The sequence below is a fragment of the Lissotriton helveticus genome, chromosome 5_1, assembly GCF_964261635.1.
Source record: "Lissotriton helveticus chromosome 5_1, aLisHel1.1, whole genome shotgun sequence".
Classification (NCBI taxonomy): Eukaryota; Metazoa; Chordata; class Amphibia; order Caudata; family Salamandridae; genus Lissotriton; species Lissotriton helveticus.
The window spans coordinates 2,101,734,348-2,101,754,087 of record NC_136065.1 but is presented as its reverse complement, the minus strand read 5'-3'; the positions used below and the strand labels follow the sequence as shown (position 1 = coordinate 2,101,754,087).

The following is a 19,740-nucleotide window of genomic DNA, read 5'->3' as shown; positions in this document are numbered from 1 at the left end:
TGACTTAGTTCGGAGTTTGATAATGTATCTCGACTCCAAACGTCGCAACCTCTTCTGCCTGTCTCTCCCCTGATGTCATTAGGGATACAGTCTAAGCAGAAGAATTGTAGGAGAGTTCTATTGCTGTTGTGGAAGCTGGCAAAATGGCGTGCTACATGGTAGTTCTCATCCCTGTTGGCAATCGCTCTCTGATGCTCCAGTATGCGCATCTTCACCGCATTAACCGTGCTCCCTACGTATCGGTAGCCACATGGGCATTCCAGGCAGTACACTACATGCGTGGTGGTACATGTCATAAATGTACTAATTCTAGTCCGGGATTTTTTGTCCGGAACTTGGTAAATTAGAATTCTCTTACTGGTGCTACAAGCCTTACATTTCCCACATGGAAACGATCCATGTGGGTTCTGTAATCCTGATTTAGGAGGTGTTTTTGTAAGATGACTTTCTACCAATTGGTCTTTCAAAGACCTAGATTTTCTGAACGTAATTTTAGGGTAGTCAGGAAGTTCCTTTCCTATCACCATGTCTGTTTTTAAAATTCTCCAATTCCTGCACAGTATAGCTCTTATTTTACTGGCTGCTGATGAATAGGTGGTAATTAATCTTAGGCTTCCTGTCTGGTCATCTATTGTGTTGGTGTGTGTATTCCTCAGTAGTGTCTGTCTGTCAGCCAGTTCTACTTTCTCTCTAGCTGATTGCAATATTTTTTCTGAGTAGCCTCTCGCTTTAAAGCGTCTGATGCTATTAATGGCTCCCTGATCATAGTCCTCCTTTCTTGAGCTGTTTCTCTTTATTCGTAACAGTTCCCCATAGGGGATGCTGTTAACTAAGCTGGCCGGGTGGCTGCTACACCCATATAGGACAGAGTTGCCGGCCGTTCTCTTTCTGTACAGGGCTGTTTGAATAGTGCCAGATTCTGTAAACACTCTCAGGTCTAAGAAATTCACCTCCCTATTGCTCATTTCGTGCGTAAATTTCAAATTGAGGTTGTTGACATTGAGGGCGGAGATATACTCTGGTGCTGATACCTCAGACCCCTTCCATATGACAAAGAGGTCGTCGATATATCTTCGCCAGCAGACCACTTGATCCACCCATATACATATATATATAATATAGAAATAGAGAGAGAGAGAGAGAGAGGTAAGAGTCTTTTTAGGGTTTAGGGGTGTGTGAGGGTATTTTTAGGATTTAGGGTGGGTGAGCGCATTTTTAGGGTTTAGGGTGGGTAAGGATATTTGGATGGCAAGGGTATTTTTACAGTTTAGTGTGAGTAGGGAGTTTTGGGTGGCAAGTGTATTTTTAGGGTTTAGGGTGGGTAAGGGTGCTCAGACCACTGCTCTTCTGCTGAGTACCGCCTTACTATCTGAGTAGGAAGACTGGACCTGCTTACCTTTATCCTAGACTAACCTGAGTGACTCCCCGTGTCAGTTGGCTGACCTCATGTGAGCTACAGGGGCCTAACAAGCTCCAAAAGCCTCCCTGCAACCATCCAGCTAACAACCTGCACTGGACCTGCCTGTGCCCTGCTGGCCTCTGCGGGAGTAAATTCCCGATCCCCAACTTTCCTAGATCCTTGGGGAGCATCAGCCTGATCATCTCCAAACAAAAAGATGTGAAATTCTGAAGTTTGGACAAGTTGCAAACACAACTTGGCCTCTCTGCTCCAGGACTCTGGCCCCCTACGGTGACCGGCAATGCAAAGCTCTGGTGAGACATGCTCTTCACACTACAGTGATCACCAGTGGTGACTGGCAATGCGAGATATGATCTCCATGCTACAGCAGCTGCAGCCGCAGTGGCAGGCATTGTGAAGCTCCAGAAGTGACGGCCTGCTTTTCGCACTACAGCGATGAAGATCCACAACGCTCTCCCTGAATCCTGTGGCCACCTCCACCGCGAACAGAACTCTTTGTACTGGACTGTGAGAAGGTAACTGTTTCAGACGGAACTAACTTGATCGCTGTATCCGACTCGCGCGCCATAGCGTTTGACCTGAACTAATGGCTTTGCCCAGATCTAGTACGACCAGATGACTATAAGTGGCACTTTGTGCTTCTAGGCGCTATTTTCACATAACGCTTTGAAATCTAGCATCTCCGGTTTTACTGATTGGATTTTTGTCATCTATCTTTACTAATATTTTAAAGAGAGAGCCCAAACCTTTGAGGCGGGTAATTTCAGGAACCACAGCACCAACCACAACACCCAATACAGCATTGGAAAGGGCAGTTGCAGCAAAAGGACATAGGCTATACATATGCCCACCATATACATTTGAAAGGTAAAAGAACCTTACCAGCAAAAAGGTCCCTTGTGGGCGTGGGCGTTCCTTAAATGTGTGAGTTGTGCTGGGGCGTGTGCTGGGGCGTGTACAAGGCCAATGGGCGTGGCAATTGCAATTGCGCGGCAGCAAGGGGTGTTGCCAATGGGCGCGACAACTGGCAACAATCGCGCGGCACATCCCCCAAAAAAAAGCGTGCCTTGAGGACGTGTGGAAAACAAATGTGTGCGTTGGGCCAGGGGCTAGGCCAAGGCCAATGGGTGCGGCAATTGTGTGGGAGCAAGGGGCGTGGCCAATGGGCTGTGCAATTGCCAGGGCTGAGGCGGAGGCAGACGCGACTGATCGTACCTGCGGGGACAATAACTGCACAGTATCCTGCGCGCTGTCAGCCAGTCAACTCTCTGCATAAAGGACCATGCCTGCTGGGACACTAACTGCAATGTCTCCTGGCGCTGTCACACACTCAACTCTCTGCATAAACGAATTGACACCAGGTGCACAACATCAACCAGGGCTAGAGCCGGGCTCAGGCGGCGGATGACGTGACTAAGCGCGCCTGCTGGGACACTAACCTTTGAACTGACTGCACTTTCCCACATGCGCAGCGTCTCCAGCACGCGAGATGTCACCCACTCAACTCTCTGTATCAATTACTTTACACCACAAGAACAACATAAAACAAAACTGGAGCCGGGCCTAAAGCGGGGGATGGCGCGATTCAGCGTGCCTGCGGGGACACGAAATTTACAACTGAATGCACTTTCACACACGCTTACCTACGGAAGTGGAGTACATACACACAACAGACATCTGCTAATACTTCTTACTCCGAGGTACACACAGTATCTGCACACACATGCCTAACTAGTGTGACACTTAATGCTAAAAATGTTCTCTACCGCAAGATTTTAAAATAAATTTCCATTGCCTACAACATTCTATATCATACCCGGACAACGTTGGGACGGGCTGCTAGTTCTGATATAATTTAATTTATTAACATTTACTCTAAATTGGGTCAGTATTTTTCTGGTGTTGTTTTATCACTTTATTACTGTTTGTGTGCTAGATAACTGTTTAACAAGTTAATCCTGACTGCATTGTGCCAAGCTACCAGAGGGTTAAGCACAGGTTAAATTAGTGACTTTTGTGGTTCACCCTGACAAGGATTGTGACTGTTGCCTGAGTGGGGCTTCCGCCTCTCTCAACCAATAACCCGCTTTCTTACAGGAACCATGCATGAAAATGTATAGCAAAGGGAACATACACACATAATAAAATCTGAGAACCAAGGGGCATATTATCAAGGGGGTTTATCTCCGCTTTTTTGGCTTAAAAAGCCAAGAAAGCGGAGAAAAAGTTATCTCCCTATTACCTAGTTGTCGCTAACACCAGTTAGCGACAGCTAGTAGGAGATAGCGACCATCTTGGGCCCCACTTTGCATGTCAGTGATATTTATCACTAATGACATGCAAAGTGGGCGTGCCAAGATGTTAGCGACTGGAAACAGTCGCTAACATCGCTATCTCCTATTACCAACTTTTGGAGATATTCGCGCTAAGCGCGAATATCTCCAAAAGCTAACACCTGCCCTGAGCAGTTCTTAGCCATGTCATCCAATGGGAGGTGGATAACATGGCTAAGAGCATTAGCTCGGTAATGCATGAATATCGCTGACTTTTCAGCGATATTCATGCATTGAGGCCGTTTTTTATCGCATTTGCGATAAACCTTGGTAATACCAAGGTTTATCTGTGATAAAAATCGCCGCAGCTCGGCGGTAAAATTTTGTCTCTAACCAAGCAATAGCGATAATTATCGCTATTGCTTGGTAATATGCCCCCAAGTGTGTTGCAAGGCACTTGCCCCTTCCAAAGGCTAATATATTTCAGAAACAGGAAGTGATGTCAGAGAAAAAGATTCTAGCACATTTCAGATTAACATGTGCTTTCCAATGAAAGACCGCCATTGGAGTGTGGTTACCGTATAAGGTTCAGTCTCACTTCTACCAAGTATCTATGGTCCTACGAAGAAAAAGCCCAAGTTTAACATTCTGGATGCCATACAATAGTTTGGAGCCTATAGGAGCAACCTTTTTTAGCCTCACTTGGGCTTCTAGACGCTGGAGCAGCTCCAACAACAGGAAGGCCCATTCCGAAAGCTACAGGAACTTAGGGGCATATTACCAAGGGCTTATCGCCGCTTTAGCAGGAATTTTTCCCGCTAAAGCGGCGATCATTTTATCGCCCTATTACCTAGCTGTCGCTAACACCAGTTAGCGACAGCTAGTAGGAGATAGCGATCATCTTGGGGCCCACTTTGCATGTCAGCGATATTTATCGCTAATGACATGGAAAGTGAGCGTGCCAAGATGTTAGCTACTGTAAACAGTCGCCAACATCGCTATCTCCTATTACCTACAAAGGCGTACTTTTGGGAATATTCGCGCTAAGCGCGAATATCTCCAAAAGCTAACGCCTGCCCAGGGCAGTTCTTAGCCATGTTATCCAATGGTAGGTGGATAACATGGCTAAGAGCATTAGCTCGGTAATGCATGAATATTGCTGACTTTTCAGCGATATTCATGCATTACGGCCGATTTTTATCGCTATTGAGATAAACCTTGATAATAGCAAGGTTTATCTGCGATAAAAATCGGCGGAGCTCGGCGATAATAATATTGCCGCTAACCGTGTTAAGCGATAATTATCGCTTAATCTTGGTAATATGCCCCTTAATTAGTTGAATAATCTCTTGTTTGTTATCTAACACAGGACTCAAGTGTGACACTAGCACATCTACTCCAGCTGTAAGAACACAAACTTGAACCAAGGAGGTACTGAGCTCTCTATTTCCTTTGGGCCCACCACAGTTGAGAGTTCACAGCACAAATATTAAGGGAACACATAAATACTAAACGTTGGTTTGATACTTCACCAGAGATATCCAAGATATGCATTCTGTGAACATGGAAACTTGCTGACAAACTCACCCTGACAGAGTGGTTGGAGGTAATGGCAGTAACTGCAACTCATTAGAGACTCATCTGTAAAGTCAACAACCAACCACGGAAATTCACAGAAATATGGGATCCTTTTCTGCATACTGCATACACAGCTCTAATGTATTCAACATTATTTGATATGTTATTATACCCCTCCTGGGGATCTGTTCATTCCTAAATGGGAACACCCTGTGATACAGCACTAGGTATGACCGCTCTCCTGTTTCCGTGGTTTAGCACTTTTTATTGCATCACACCTCAGTTCTTTAAGCTCCTAAAAATGGGTACTTGTAGATGTTGGATGAAGGTCCAATCAGAGAAAAAATTAACACACTATTTTCTTCAATGATTTCTGTAACAAGGCATTGCCTTCTTTTCCTCAGCGGACTTCTAATGACATAGTTTAGATACTCCATGATTAGCAGGTTCTTTATACTTCCTCTTTTCTCTCACCCCAGCTTCCTCCATCCCCACCTCCTCATCTCACTTATCCCCCAAGCTCCACCCTCATTCTTATTTTGGTTATTATTATCTTACACAATGTTGACAATATCTTCCCTATTTGGATATTGGAATACTAGAGTTTCTATACCCATACTACTCTGCTGTTGATTTCCCATAAATGGCATGCTCTTACAACTGCCTGTTTATGATAAGTTAAAACCATTAAGAATATTGAAAATGTAAAGAAGGGTTAGATGTGGTAGTCAGAAAACACTGGTATTGGACCTATTGCCATTTTAACACTATTTACTTCTTTTTTAAGAGCTCTTGAGATTCCCAGCCTGACTACTAGGAATGACTCAAGGAAATTATTCTATGAGGATTTGATCCTGGTGTTAATTGCGTGAACTTCAGTGGGGCACAGCCCCACAGCCTTAGGTCAAGGGTGCAGGTAGGCAATAGTAAGGATGGCATAGGGATTTTGTGGTATTTTGGTTTCTGTTGTTTCCCTGGCCAATTTAGCACCGTAAGCTATTCTAGAGTGGAAGTACAAATCATAAGTTCTCCTTTATCAGATTTTTCTTTTGCAATTACAATTGTTGATTACAATGGAAACAAAAAAATCTACAAGAACTAGAATCCAAATTAAAATCACGATGGAATCAAATACTCACAGGTTAGCTAGGACATTGGTTAGCTCTAGAGGGGTCGGGGTGGACGTATCCCTGTTTATTATATTTCATAATGTATCTTAAACTATGCATTAGAAAAAGAATAATGCAAGTCCACTTTAAGTTCTGCGACCACATATAGGAACTGGGCCTAATGTGTTGTGGCTCTGCAGGTTAATGGAGCAATTGCTTTGTTAGTTCCGCTACATTGTAAATATGCAATTGTAATATATCACGGGCGCACACACACACACACAAACACATTACACACACACACACATCATTTAACAATTCAACTTGCACACTGGTGTTTCCTACAACTGTCCACACAATGTTTGAGGTTTTATTTTTAATGTAATTAATGTTTCTAATATACATTCATTTTCAGTGTAATATCAAAACATCTTAGTTAAATGCAATGTACAAAAATAAAGATATACAATTTTCAAGGCATTTCTGTGGACAGATACAGCACTGATACATAACAAGTACATTGAACAGGGCATCAAGAACAATTTGGAATAGCTTGTCGCTTGAAATCACTTCAAAGGGGTCCAGTAAATTAGGCAGGAAAATGACGAGAGAGCAGCGCACCAAGTACAGAAAAACTGAGGGTTGTTGATCTCCAATTGAGAGGGAGGGCACAAGTATTTGGATTTATATACCACAGTTAAATAACCACTGACAATTATTCACAAATTAGCTTCAACAACTCAGTGAGACAGGCAGGCACTTTGTGGCATGTTGGGCACACATCATATGTTATCTATGCAAAAAGTGACATCATGGCCTCTAACTGGCTATCAGGGTTTGGACTGGAATCACAGGGCAGGAGTTCTTTACTGATTTCTGGGTTTCCGGACAATTTCCTACAGCAGCACAAACATGTTTATCTCCGTAGACAACCCCCATCATAAACTGTAGAAAAACCTTCTGTTTGCCAAGTAATACATTCCTACACATGTAATTACTCATTTGAGGTGGTTGCAATGGGAGCAGCATTCTTAATGATTCAATGTTAAATTCTCAACTCATGTGAATCACCAGCTTTAAGGCCTAGCAAGGAAGACAGGAGGTCCTCTCTGTGATGATTTGACCCACCTTACTCATGATATGTGTTAGCTGTAAGTGCATGCAAGGAACCAGGAGATGATTCCTTTAGAAGCATGAGGCTCCATGTCTGGGCAGGTAATTACCAAGTCATCCAATCTTTTACTTTGATTGGAAAACTCCTACAAAAACAGAACAGTACATAGTATTTCATGATGAATATATAGCGTGTGCTCGATTTTTTTCAATCACGCTTTCCTATATTTCCACGTCCATCTAGACTGAAAACAAAATACAATTACATGAACAAGTGTTAAAAAAACATGATTACGATACATCCACAGTGATGTAAAGCACATAGGGGCCCATTAGGATGTGGGGCGGATCGCCACCGCCCGCATGGTGGTGGCAATCCGCCCTACATCCTAGCCCGCCCACCACCCATTTCCCCCCGCCACATTAGTATGGCGGGGGAACCGCAGCGGACGGGAAGACTGTCCGCCGCTTTTTCACCCGGTCAATGAGTTGACCAGGCCGAAAAGGGTATCATATGGTGGCGGTGTCTGCTAGACACCGCCATCCATATCAGGATGCAGGCGGGAGGGTGACTTTCCGTGATGGCAACACAGTGTTTGTGTTTGGGGGCCCGTTGCAGGCCCCTAGGATGTTGGGGGTGGGGGTTTCACATGGGGGATACCTATGGTGCCTGCCATGTTGTGCATGGAAGTGCACAACATGGCTTCCTGGCATTGTGGCGGGCGGTGCTGAGTGCACCGCCCGCCACAATGCCAGGAATGCAGGATGCGCCCACCACTGTGGCGGACGCATCCTAATTGCCCACACGGGACCCCCACCCTTATGGCGGGCGGTCCCAATCCCTGAAAGGATGGCGGGCGGACATTGTCCGCCCGCCATCCTAATGACCCCCTTAGTGTTAAAACATAATTTAAATGATTTGATAAGGATGTATAAAATACTTAAAAACGAAAAATAAGTGACAGACAAATACTTCCTGTCTTTTGTCAATACTACTGGGCCCATATTTCGGCAAGGGACAGACAGTGAGTCATTTCCTGGATGAAGGGTACCAAAACCTACACAAATAATGGGGCAACAACACCAGACCATAATGTCTAAAACCTCATATAAAAAGACTGACAAAATTAGTGTACCCTCATCTTATTAGCTCGGATGACCCAGATCCAGCTCAAAACTTTTGCCACGGGAATCACATTGGATTCCTGAGTGTTTGTCTTTAAAATCCTTAGAGCCTCCGTAGCTACTCTTGTGCCCAGGTTCATACAAATAGGTTTGAGCCATGTGTTCCTAGATGACTTATAGTTACGATTTTGTCTTAAATTACGATTTTGTCTAAAGAAGGATAAGTTTAACTTAAGACAAACTTAAGTTAAACTTAATTTTAACTGAAGACAAAATCCTAATTTAAGACAAAATCCTAATTTAAGACTACTAAATGCCTTCTGTGAATACCAAAACAAGTACCTTTAGGATTCTGTCTTGTTAGTTCTGTGAATCGGGCACTAAGTATTTACTTGTAAAGTACTTTAGGAGAGGAAATGTTGCTTAGAATTGAAAATTGTTTGAGGGGGTAGGTTTACAATTGCATGAATATGTCAGGAGATGTTTATGTACTTGTTAAAAGAAACTTACAGTAAATGTTACTTTGGGAACGTTATTTACATTTAGGATGTACAACATCAAGTTGTCTGAATGTGTGCACCTCAAGGAAAGTTGCTTACTCTCGATACAAACTTCAGAATATGCATATGTAACATGTTATTTTAGAATACATTTCATTGATGTGCCTATATTCGTCGATCACAAGTGACCGATGCATGCAAAAAGAGGCAGAAGTACGACTGCGAGTGGTCAATGGTAACTCATGCAAAAAGCATGCGGTCACAAGACAACAAATGTATTTAAATGTCTCTTAATTGCAAGTGCAAATTTAAGCAATGAGCGAAGAGCCTCCAATGCTCGGGAAATGTTCATAAAGTTGAGAAAATGCTGTATCTGTTGAGCGATAAACAGTAATGCAGAGTTCCTGAACATCGCAGTTGATTCTGGTATGAGCAATCCAACACTGAGGACTGTTCTCAGACATTGTTCAAGTGCTTCATGCAGTAATGTACAGCAATATGCAGTGTTTACGTTAAGGCTTTCGATGTGGGTTCAAGAGGATACATGCTGGATCCTACAAATGTACAGAAAGTGTTGAATCGACCTGGCCCACCTGGACCTCTGTTAGATACCAGTGTTCTCAATAAATACCTCTTTGAGCTGTGTCCCATACGCACTCAAAGGTCCATGATGCTGTGAGGCTTAAAAAAATAACATATTATGCCATGACATTTATAGACATAGGGTATTGCTTAGAGTTTGGTCTATGGGTACTCCATTACAAATATGTCTATAGCACATTACCCATATTATGAATACATTACATCCTAATGCACCGATGATTAGATTGACAGGATATCCGTCACACTGTGATAGAGCACCGATTCGCAAAACTGTAAACTAGGCCCTTAGTATAGAAATATAGATTGATGACTAACACAGTGCAACATAAAATAACACCAAAACATTGAACACCGATGTGCTGTGACACGCTCAAAAGCCTGTGCTTTCCTAAGAAAAGGCTTTTGGTAGTCACCCAATGATACTCAATCGCATATTAAATCTAGAACAATAGATCCCCAACATTTCATATTATGCTAGAAAAGTTCACATGAGGACAGCAACTAAAGGGTTACATGGTACTGATAAAGGAAAGGAACAGCAACTCTTGCAGCCCTTTTTAAGTATAAGGAGCAGCACTTTATTCTGTATAATACACTACATAAGAAAAGTAACACCAATCAATTACTCCAGACACTCTGGATTTTATCCCTTTTGTGAACTGCCTTCGATGACTTCCTACATCAGCTGCTTTCTTTTTCGGTCTGCCGTTAGACCTGTCTTCCACGGTGTGGTCTCCCCCAAACCTTTTGCCTTCACCCCTCAGTTTTAGGAATTTGTTTTTGTTGGGCTGAGGACTCTGTGCACTTTACAATTGCTAACCAGTGCTAAAATGGCTAAAATGCATCACAGCACATTGTAGATCCAGATTGGCGGCTACATCAGAACTGATGCAACTCAACCCAGCGCAATGCAGGGCCTCACATCTCAGCCTAAGTACAACCAGCTACACTGTCCAGCAGCTGAACTTGGCCCTACACCTGGACTTTGCTCCATGCAGTCAGACTGAACTTGTGACTTTGTCCCAGTCAGGCGCAACCAGATAACCACAGTTGGTGCTTTGTGCTTGTTGGAGCTACATTTTACCTAAGACTTTGAAATTGCATATCTACATTTCTCCTGATCAGATTTTGTTGTTCTGATTTCATGTTATATATTAAAATGTACTACATTTCTCTAGCTTGGTGTGCAATTTTTCTTGTATTGAGTTTTTTTTTGTAGAGTTTTATATAGCGCGAACTATACCCGAACCGAATCAGGTATCAGAGCGCTTTACATAGCACCAGTTACGTTACATGAGAACACACATTCATTTTTAGGCACGGGGAGATGAAGTGATTTGCCCAGAATCACAGGAGGTTTTGGCGTCGTTACCGAGACTCGAACCCAGATCCCCAGGTCCGAGGTCGAGCGCCCTAGCCGTTAAGCCAACTCCTCTCCCCTAAAGTTTTTATTTTATAACTGTTTGAATGCTGCAAAAATACTTAGCACATTGCTTTTAATTTAAGCCTAACTACATTTTGTGCCTAGCTACCAGAGGGTTAAGCACAGGTTAATTTAGAGACTTTTTGTGGTGCACCCTGACAAGGGTTTCACCCCTCTCAACCAATAACCCAATGTCTTACACCTCTTGAATCACTTTGCTAGTTACCAAACCCCACCTTCTTCCAAAATGTAGATTTAATTTAATCTAATGATTTAGTTTGAATCAAGGGACTTTGACCTCAGGAATGAAGCAGCAACAATATAAAAGCAGTGCCCTTTACCTTTTGAAACATTACATTGTAGGACATCTCAGATGAAAACCTACCTGCTGTAGGAGGGTATAGAGTCATTAGTCATCTACAGTGAGAACATTTTAAATAATAAGTGCAATTGTAATACAGGGATTCTAAAGTTGCACTTCACCATTCTATGTTCTATTGCATGCTGTCAGTAAAGTGCATTGCTACCAGAAAAGTTTCCTAACACTGATGAGTGGACTAAGCTCACGCACAATCATAAAGACGCAGCAGTGTTTTGAGTTTTTGCTGAATATTTCACTACTATAACTTGGTACCACCAGACACCACTGAGTTCCTGAAGGCAATGCTGTCCTCAGCTATGGCTTCCGTCATTGGCTGATCTACACTCATTGGCTGCAGATTTTCTTTGGGTGTCTTTGAGCATCAGCCAGTCAGCAAAGCCCTTGAGTAACTTGATGAATGGAAACCAAGCAGTGATCCCAATAGACTTCTTGCTTTAGGTGACTATCATGCAATGTGTGGCACGTTGGAAACATGTTCTTGAAAGATTGTCTATTTGCTATGATTGCGGGGTGTGAAGTACATCAGCTATGAACATTTTAATGATTTTGTCATTTTTTGTATTTAAGAAATCATATTTCTCAATAAACCAATTCCGTGAAAATAGATGAAGCTCAATGTATGCCTTCAAGCTCATTAATGATATATACGATCCATATGATAAAAGTCATATACTTTTCAAAATAAAGGTTATTTATGGGTATGTAAGCATCTATAAGTCCTCTCTATTGAGCAAATAAGGCACTGGAATTACAGGGTGATCTCATTATTTACATTTTACAGAGATTGTGCTGTGCCTTCATTTCCACCTAAAATAAGTTTAATATGAAGGCTACAGCATTAACTCACCTACAGTGTTGTGTTCTTCCACTGACACCCTTATGGGCGCTTGTTAGTTGATAGCTAATGCTAAAAACTACAATGTTTAACAACATTTTAAATGCAGCACACACTTATTTTCATTCAGTGCCATTTGCATTAATGGGGAAATTTCTTTGTAGACTTTAAAAATATCTGACACTTCATGTGTCATCCATCCCTTATAGAAAATCAGATGCCTGCAATAATAATTAAAGGAAAACAGCCACTACAACGCGGCTGTTACCATGGATAGCCTTTACTACGCATGTTTTACAACAAATGTACAGTTTTTAGGGAAGGGATCAGGGAAAACATTTACCACTTACATGTCTTTAACTTTCATGCTTTTACAACATAATTCATTGTACAGGTATGCATGGTAAATCCCTAGTGGTTGTAAAAAATGTGTTGTAAAAGTTAAGGGTGATAATGGCATTTGCGTTGTAACACACGCGTGGTAACGGCATGCGTTGTTCTGTCATACATCCATAATTGAACCCAATTGTTGGCAGCAATGTCTATACCAGAAATCTAGTAGGAGGGGTTAAACAATCCTTGGCATTTGTGCAAACAGCTTAAGTTTATGGATGATATCTTGCAAAGTTTTGGAAGTCAGAAATGTATCCAGTTGAGGAACTGAGAGTCTTAAAGAACGGCCCCTTTGTAGCTTCTACCACCTGTACACAGCCACCTTTTAGAGTCTAACACCGCATCGGAGTTAGATCCTACAAGGTCTAGAGTAATAAGGAGGGACATAAATACATACTAAGGGGGGACCAATACACATCTACAATTTGAAGATGTCCCCACTTATTACTCTTATCAAATCATTTGGTCTCTCCGCTATGCCTTATGCAGATGATACACAACTTAATATTGCCCTTGACAAGAGTTTAACCAGCTCTGAACAAAATTTTAAAACTGCCTTTCGGAAGCCATTACATGGATGAATGAAAGAACTTGGGAGTCAATGATTTGTGTTTTTACCCCAATGTAAACAATGTGTCTGGGGTAAGTTCTTCTTCAGCAGCAAGACTGGTACTTCAACTCCCTCATCAAACCTCCATCAAAGTGGGTTTGTGGGAGCGCCATTGGTTACCAGTTGGTAAACGGATTGTTTTTAAAGCTTTAACTACTGTGTACAGAGACCTTTAGCACATTATTCCCAAATTTCTATCTGAACTTTTTATTCCCTACCTTCCACTGAGGATGCTGAGCTCTGCCTGTAATAATCTGCTATCTATCCCAAAGTTCAGGTTACAAACTGGGGGTGTGCAGGTGGTCTATACCTGTTCTCAGGGCAAAGGCATGGAAGAATCTTCTGCTCACTGTGATGCAAACTGCCAACTTTGCTACTTTCATAAAACTTCTGAAAACATGGCTGATCATTCAATCTGAAGTGTTGTTTTCTGGAGGGACAGGTTTTTCTTTGTTACAGGGTCTTTAGCGGCGAGATGCCTCTTGAGGTGGTTGCTGTGCTTTACAAATGCCAAGTTCATCCATTCTTAACTATTAACATTTGTGACATTGGTAACATTAGTCAACGTAAGAAAATGAAATACACCCCGCTACATGCACGTTTATGCCAATGAAAATAAATCTGGCCCAAAACGCATTAATTACGGAATGGAGTACTAATAAACAGGCATTCACATATGTATTACATCAGTCAAAGGTCATATTTCATATTATGACAATACTAACAGGAAACCACATTCATGAGTCATGGTATCTTCCACCCCACCCCAAAACACACAAACACACTTGCTTGGATAGGCTCTGACCTCTAGTTGTGGTTGTCTCAATTTACTTCTGTTGGTAGTTGGACTGCACTAGGGGTAGTAAAAATAATCACAGTCTTCCCCTCCTTCATATTTAATAGATATGAAAGCAACCAACTAAGTCTGTTTAAATCCTCTGGATATTTATAGATCATGGCACTCAGGCTATTCTTAATTTTTGTCTGGAATCTTGTGCGCCCAACTTCTCTCTAGCTAACCCATTGGAAGTCTTAAAAAAGTATAATGTTGGTGTAATTTCAAAGAGTGTAAATGTTTCTTTTGGAAAATGGTGTGAACAAAGGCTTAGTCAACCAGTGGTTTGCCTAGGTCACTCCTGATTTCTTCTTACACTTCTACCTGTGTTTGATTGTAGTAGCAGCACAGGAAAATGATGAGGGTACTAAGGGAACAGCAGATGAGATGCACGTTAGCCACATATTTCTAATTGTGGATTTGGGCTCCATCAGACCATTTCCCAAAAGGTTAAATTCAGAATGTGCTCCTGTAAAATTATTCCTACAATTGGAACAATAAATCCAATAACTGGAACAAATTATTATGAAATAATTTAAAAATCTGTTGAGCTTTCTTAGAAATCTTTACGTACTGCAGTGTTCAATGAAAAGTGACAAGCGTAGCAGGTAGAAATACGACAAGTGGAAAAGTGTAGTCGAAGCAAAATAATAGGGAGGTTAACCCTTCCTATGCCTAACCTTGAAAAAAACTTTCTTTTGTCCATGACACCAGTGAGTGTTTCCACTGTGTTTATCTACTTTTGAATGCAGCACAAGCCTACCCCTAGCCCTAAAATTGAGGTTGTGTAAATTCCAACATACTGGCAGAATATTCAGATTTCATGTTTCACTGTTTACAAATGCCATTTGTAAAGATAACATTTTAAATCCTGATTATGTTGAATGGAGTTTGGGAAGTTGGCAATAGTAGACCCATGTTTGGTGCACCTCATTTAGCTTTGATGTTGAACATGCTGGGGATTTGCTCCATTTGAGACTAACTACGGGCATGAAACTACTCGAGATCAATGATGAAAGTGCTGACTGTCTCAACAGGAAATAGCATATTGCAAAGCAGGTTTCCATAAAATAACATGATTAACATAGACGATTTTCACAATAAATAACAAATTGATCGACGCCGGTTCTTTTTAGAACAAATTCCCTTTCTCAACAAATGTGCATATGTTGTTTTAACTGCAGCATCAACAGGAACGTTTACAAAAAAAAAAAATTCTTCAATGAAGCAGCTGCTTTCGCGAGCAGTCGGGAATGCTACCCACTTTGACATAAACATTTGAGTCTTTTGTGTAGGACACTTGCAGAAGGACCCTCTGACTTCAAAAGAGGACCTTCTAAGAACCTGAGACTAAACAATCTTGTTAAAGTTATTTGAGCAATACTTTTTGTATAGAGTAGCAGGTGAATGTCATCATTTCTGGTTGCTCAGCAGATGAATGAAGGATTTTGGCTGGCAAACTCCACAGGAGTTAGCACCTTATGCAAATCAATATTGTTGAGTGACAGCCCAGGTAAGCCAAAAGGACAAGTATCGGTTTAACAATGTTCCCTTATCACCCTAACCCAACAAAACTCTTTATCTTGTCTTCCTTGTAGCGCAGCTTCAGAGCATTACTCTACGTTTATCCTCTGTGCAGTTTAGCACTCTTTATCCATCAATGTTCTTTATCGGAATAGACTTTATCATTTCCAGTAGCCATGTTGTGTTGACAGTTAAAATTTTATTTCTTAAATGACAATGATCCACAGCCAGAAATAAAAGTGACTACATATGATGTGCACTGGTGGGTTGTTTTTGGTATTAGGACTGTCTTCTGCAATCTCTGTGGGCAGGAGGTCTTTGTGGATGCTCTAGGTGGATGTGCATCAAACACCAAAGTTGCACTCAATATTGAATGTGTTGAGCTTGATTTGTGGTCGAAGTGGACTTGAGAAGAGAACGTAAATTGATGTGCAGATCATTGTATAGCAAATTCACCCTTCTTTGTATTTAGTCAGAGCAATACTCTTTTCCACAGGCATCCAAGGTGGTGCTTAACAGGAACAAATAGATAGTGGTCAGTAATCTCCACCTGCCCTTCAGGTGCCTGCAGTTTTATTCAAAAACTTATTCTGTTCAAGCACCTTGTTAACATTTTCAGTCAATGGGATCATGTACTTTCTGATGGTTGGATCTTCAATGAGGGATGCTCTAGGCAGAGCAGGCTGACGAGAAGCTCTGCAGTGGTATACAAGTGCAACATTGAGTGGAACATGCAGACTGCTCTTGTAAGCCTTTAGAACAGAGTGTACTGAAATCTGAACCACGTTGCGGGGATTGAGGATCATTTTTCTGTCGTTAAAGTGTTTTTTCCTATCAGGCTCCCTGTGAATATGCCTCAAGATATCCACGCCGGGCACAGCCTCCCAAGACGATGTGTTAAACCCTTCAATCGGGCTGACCACGTGTTTTGGAAAGACGTGGTTTTCAAAAAGAAATGCCCCAACATCTGGATGTTGCTTCTGAAGACCGTCCATCATACTCGTCCAATCAGGGTGTTTGAAGGGCAGGATTATTTCGTCCATGTCGATGAGTATCACATACTTGCTCCGGTACATATTCCTGTACATACAGTCATTTAGGGTGACCAACTGCCCATAGTACCCAATATCCTTTGCTTCCATTGAGTGGTGCCATGCATTTGCTGGAGTTACGTACTTTTCGATGGGCCAAGGTACCACCTCTACAATCCCTTCAGCAACGTAATATTGCAAAAGTCTTTCTATCGAATGGCTACAATTATTTTTATAGATTGTGACCCTCCCGGCCCCCAGCAGTTTATACATCTCTATTGACTGGGTGAACTGTAAGACATTGTCATAATTTGCAAACATGGTGGAAATGCACACAGTAAAATTCACATACAATGATGTTGATGGCTCTAGGTTCTGTATTGCAAACAGAGAAAGTTCATCTACAGACGCATGCTGGAATGGATCGAATGCGATATATTTGGGGTGACAGTTTATTGGTTCTGAACAAAGGATATCTGTTGTGACATAAGGGAAACCGAATCGATCGCTATGCATGTCTAAGACCGCCTTTACTACGTAGATATTGTTGTTTGTTGTGCAGGGAATGAAGCAATAAAGTTGTTTCTCATCTTCGTGACCAATAGCGATTGTGCGAATGTTGTTCCCGTTCCTATGATCTTGATATGGCGCGATGATGAAAGTCCTGTTGTTTCTTAATTTAGTTATTGTATCCCCTGAAACACTAACATTGGGAGAGGGAAAATACTCTTTCCTAAAATGACGATGATCTCTTTTAATCCAATAGTAGTTATTTGAGTACAAAAACACTGATAACCAAGCAATTGCAAATATGCTCAAAGATACCCAGGCTTTCTTTTTGCACCACATCATTCTGTAGAGCATAAACTGTAATCCAGGTCTTCTAAATGGTCCAAAAGGTGGAATCTAAGGGAGAAAAGAGTTAGAATTTTATTTTATTTTTTTACATTAACATAATGCAATGACACATTACAGATCATAAAAACAGCGCTAAGCACTGCACCTACATACAAAAGAAGGGACTTTGACACAGTCAATGAACAATCATTGTGTTTCAACAATGAAAGAACAAGGTTTGACAAAGCAAATGAGACTGGTGTGGGGTTCTAGCCTTTTGGCAATTCTTCTTTTGTTTTGTCACGGCTTTTGCAAAACTTTGTTGTTTTAAGAAATGCCCGGCCCTCTTCTATCTAAACAAAAACATTGACTAAAGGCAAAAATGTTGTCTTGGGCACCCAAAAAAACACATATTGCTATAGTACTCCCTGGCACTGAGGGGAACTGCTTTGTGTGTTGATGTGCTCCTTGGAAAAGAAAAACAAGCAGTAACTCACAGTGAAGTCAACGAATGGCTGAAGTCGGCTGACGCATTTCCCCTTGATGCATACTGGAGTGGCTGGAAGAAAATGTGTTTGGCAGAACCACAGACTGGTGGACCCTGTAGATATCTGTATTATACACATAACCCTGTAGGTAACTATGTTATACAAATCATTTTAGCAAAATCTGGCTAACACAGGTATACAAAAGACAATTGGCTGACAGTAGCTCCCAGGAGCTTGTCTTTGGGAAAAAAGGTGAGAAAGAGAGATTGAAAAATAGGAGGAAAGCAAAAAAAATAAAAGAAAGGAGGGAGGTAAGGACAAAAAAGAAGAATTGGTAAATCCATTCGGTTTTGCTTATGTGATAAATAATAAACTGTTTTTTGTTGTAAATTGTAGCTTGTTGAGTAGTTTTACAATATAAGTTACAGAAAGCCTGTCAAAGTGTTATGACTTGTCTATGTACGAAAAGGCAATATATTGTGCTGTTACTAGTGGTAAAGTGTGGGTAAGTAATAGCAACATTTTGAAAACTGAAATGAAAGAGGATAATAATAGAATTATTTGATGTAATAGCAATATTATGTGTTTGGAGGAGTTCTGACAACTTTTGGGCCCTGTGCCGCTGCACCTGCTGCCCAATTCAAATCGTGCCCAAGTGCCTGCAAGATAACTGTATTTGTGACTGCCTGTTTAGTAGTAATATATAGCAATATTAGGAGTTTAGAGGAGTTCTGACAACTGTTGGTCCCGGTGCCACTGCACCTGCTGCACCATTCAAATCATGACCCTGTTGTCTTCAAGGTAACTGAACATGTGACTGCCTGTTCAGTAGTAAAATATAGCAATATTAGGTGTTTCTGAGGGGTTCCTAGATATTTTGGTCCTTGTTCCACTGCACCTGCTGTACCATTGAAATCATGACCCTGTTGTCTGCAATGTAACTGCAATTGTGACTGCCTGTTTAGTAGTAAAATAAAGCAATATTAGGTGTGTAGTGGGGTGCCTAGAGCTGTTGGTGCTGGTGTCACTACACCTGCTGCACAATTGAAATCATTACCCTAGTGCATGCAAGGTAACTGCAATTGTGACTGCCTGTTTCGTGTTCAATTTTTAGCAATAATCTGGATTTAGTGGGGTCCCTAGAGGTTTTGGCTACGTTGCCACCCTGTTAACTGCAAGGTAGCTGAAATTGTGAATGCCTGGTTAGTAGTCAAATATAGCAATATTATGTGTCCAGAGAAGTTCTGACAACTTTTGGACCCAGTGCTGCTGCACCCGTTGCACCATTGAAATTATGACCTTTGTTGTCTGCAATGTAACTGCACTTGTGAAAGCCTGTTTAATAGTAACATTTGCAATATTAGGCGTCTAATGGGGTGCCTTGAGCTTTTGGTCCTGGTGTCACTGCACCTGCTGCACCTTTGAAAACATGACCCTTTTTCCATTGACTGTACTTTGACCCTTGTGGATTAAGATGACATACTTAGAGAGTTCAACAGAATCAGAGAATAAGGAATTTTAAAGAGCGCGGGGTGGGGGGGGGGGGGAATGGTTAGAGCAAATGAAAAGAAAGAAACAGAACATGAAAAAGTGAGTGTATGGAGACAGAGGGAGGCAGACAGACAGAGAGATGGGAGAGCTTTGGATGGCAGGGAGGAAGA

General features: G+C 41.6%; 1 protein-coding gene across 1 annotated transcript; it reads right to left on the bottom strand.

Annotated features, from left to right (window-relative positions):
• Window positions 1-15,902: 15,902 nt before the first annotated feature.
• On the bottom strand, window positions 15,903-17,701 carry LOC144754013 (uncharacterized). The gene has a single exon (XM_078641529.1). It carries the CDS (start codon window positions 17,616-17,618, stop codon window positions 16,281-16,283), a length of 1,338 nt encoding a protein of 445 aa, XP_078497655.1. The 5' UTR covers window positions 17,619-17,701; the 3' UTR covers window positions 15,903-16,280.
• Window positions 17,702-19,740: the final 2,039 nt, after the last annotated feature.

Coding starts and splice junctions, on each gene's coding strand:
- LOC144754013 (XM_078641529.1), bottom strand. CDS start 17,618: ATGCTCTACAGAATGATGTGGTGCAAAAAGAAAGCCTGGGTATCTTTG.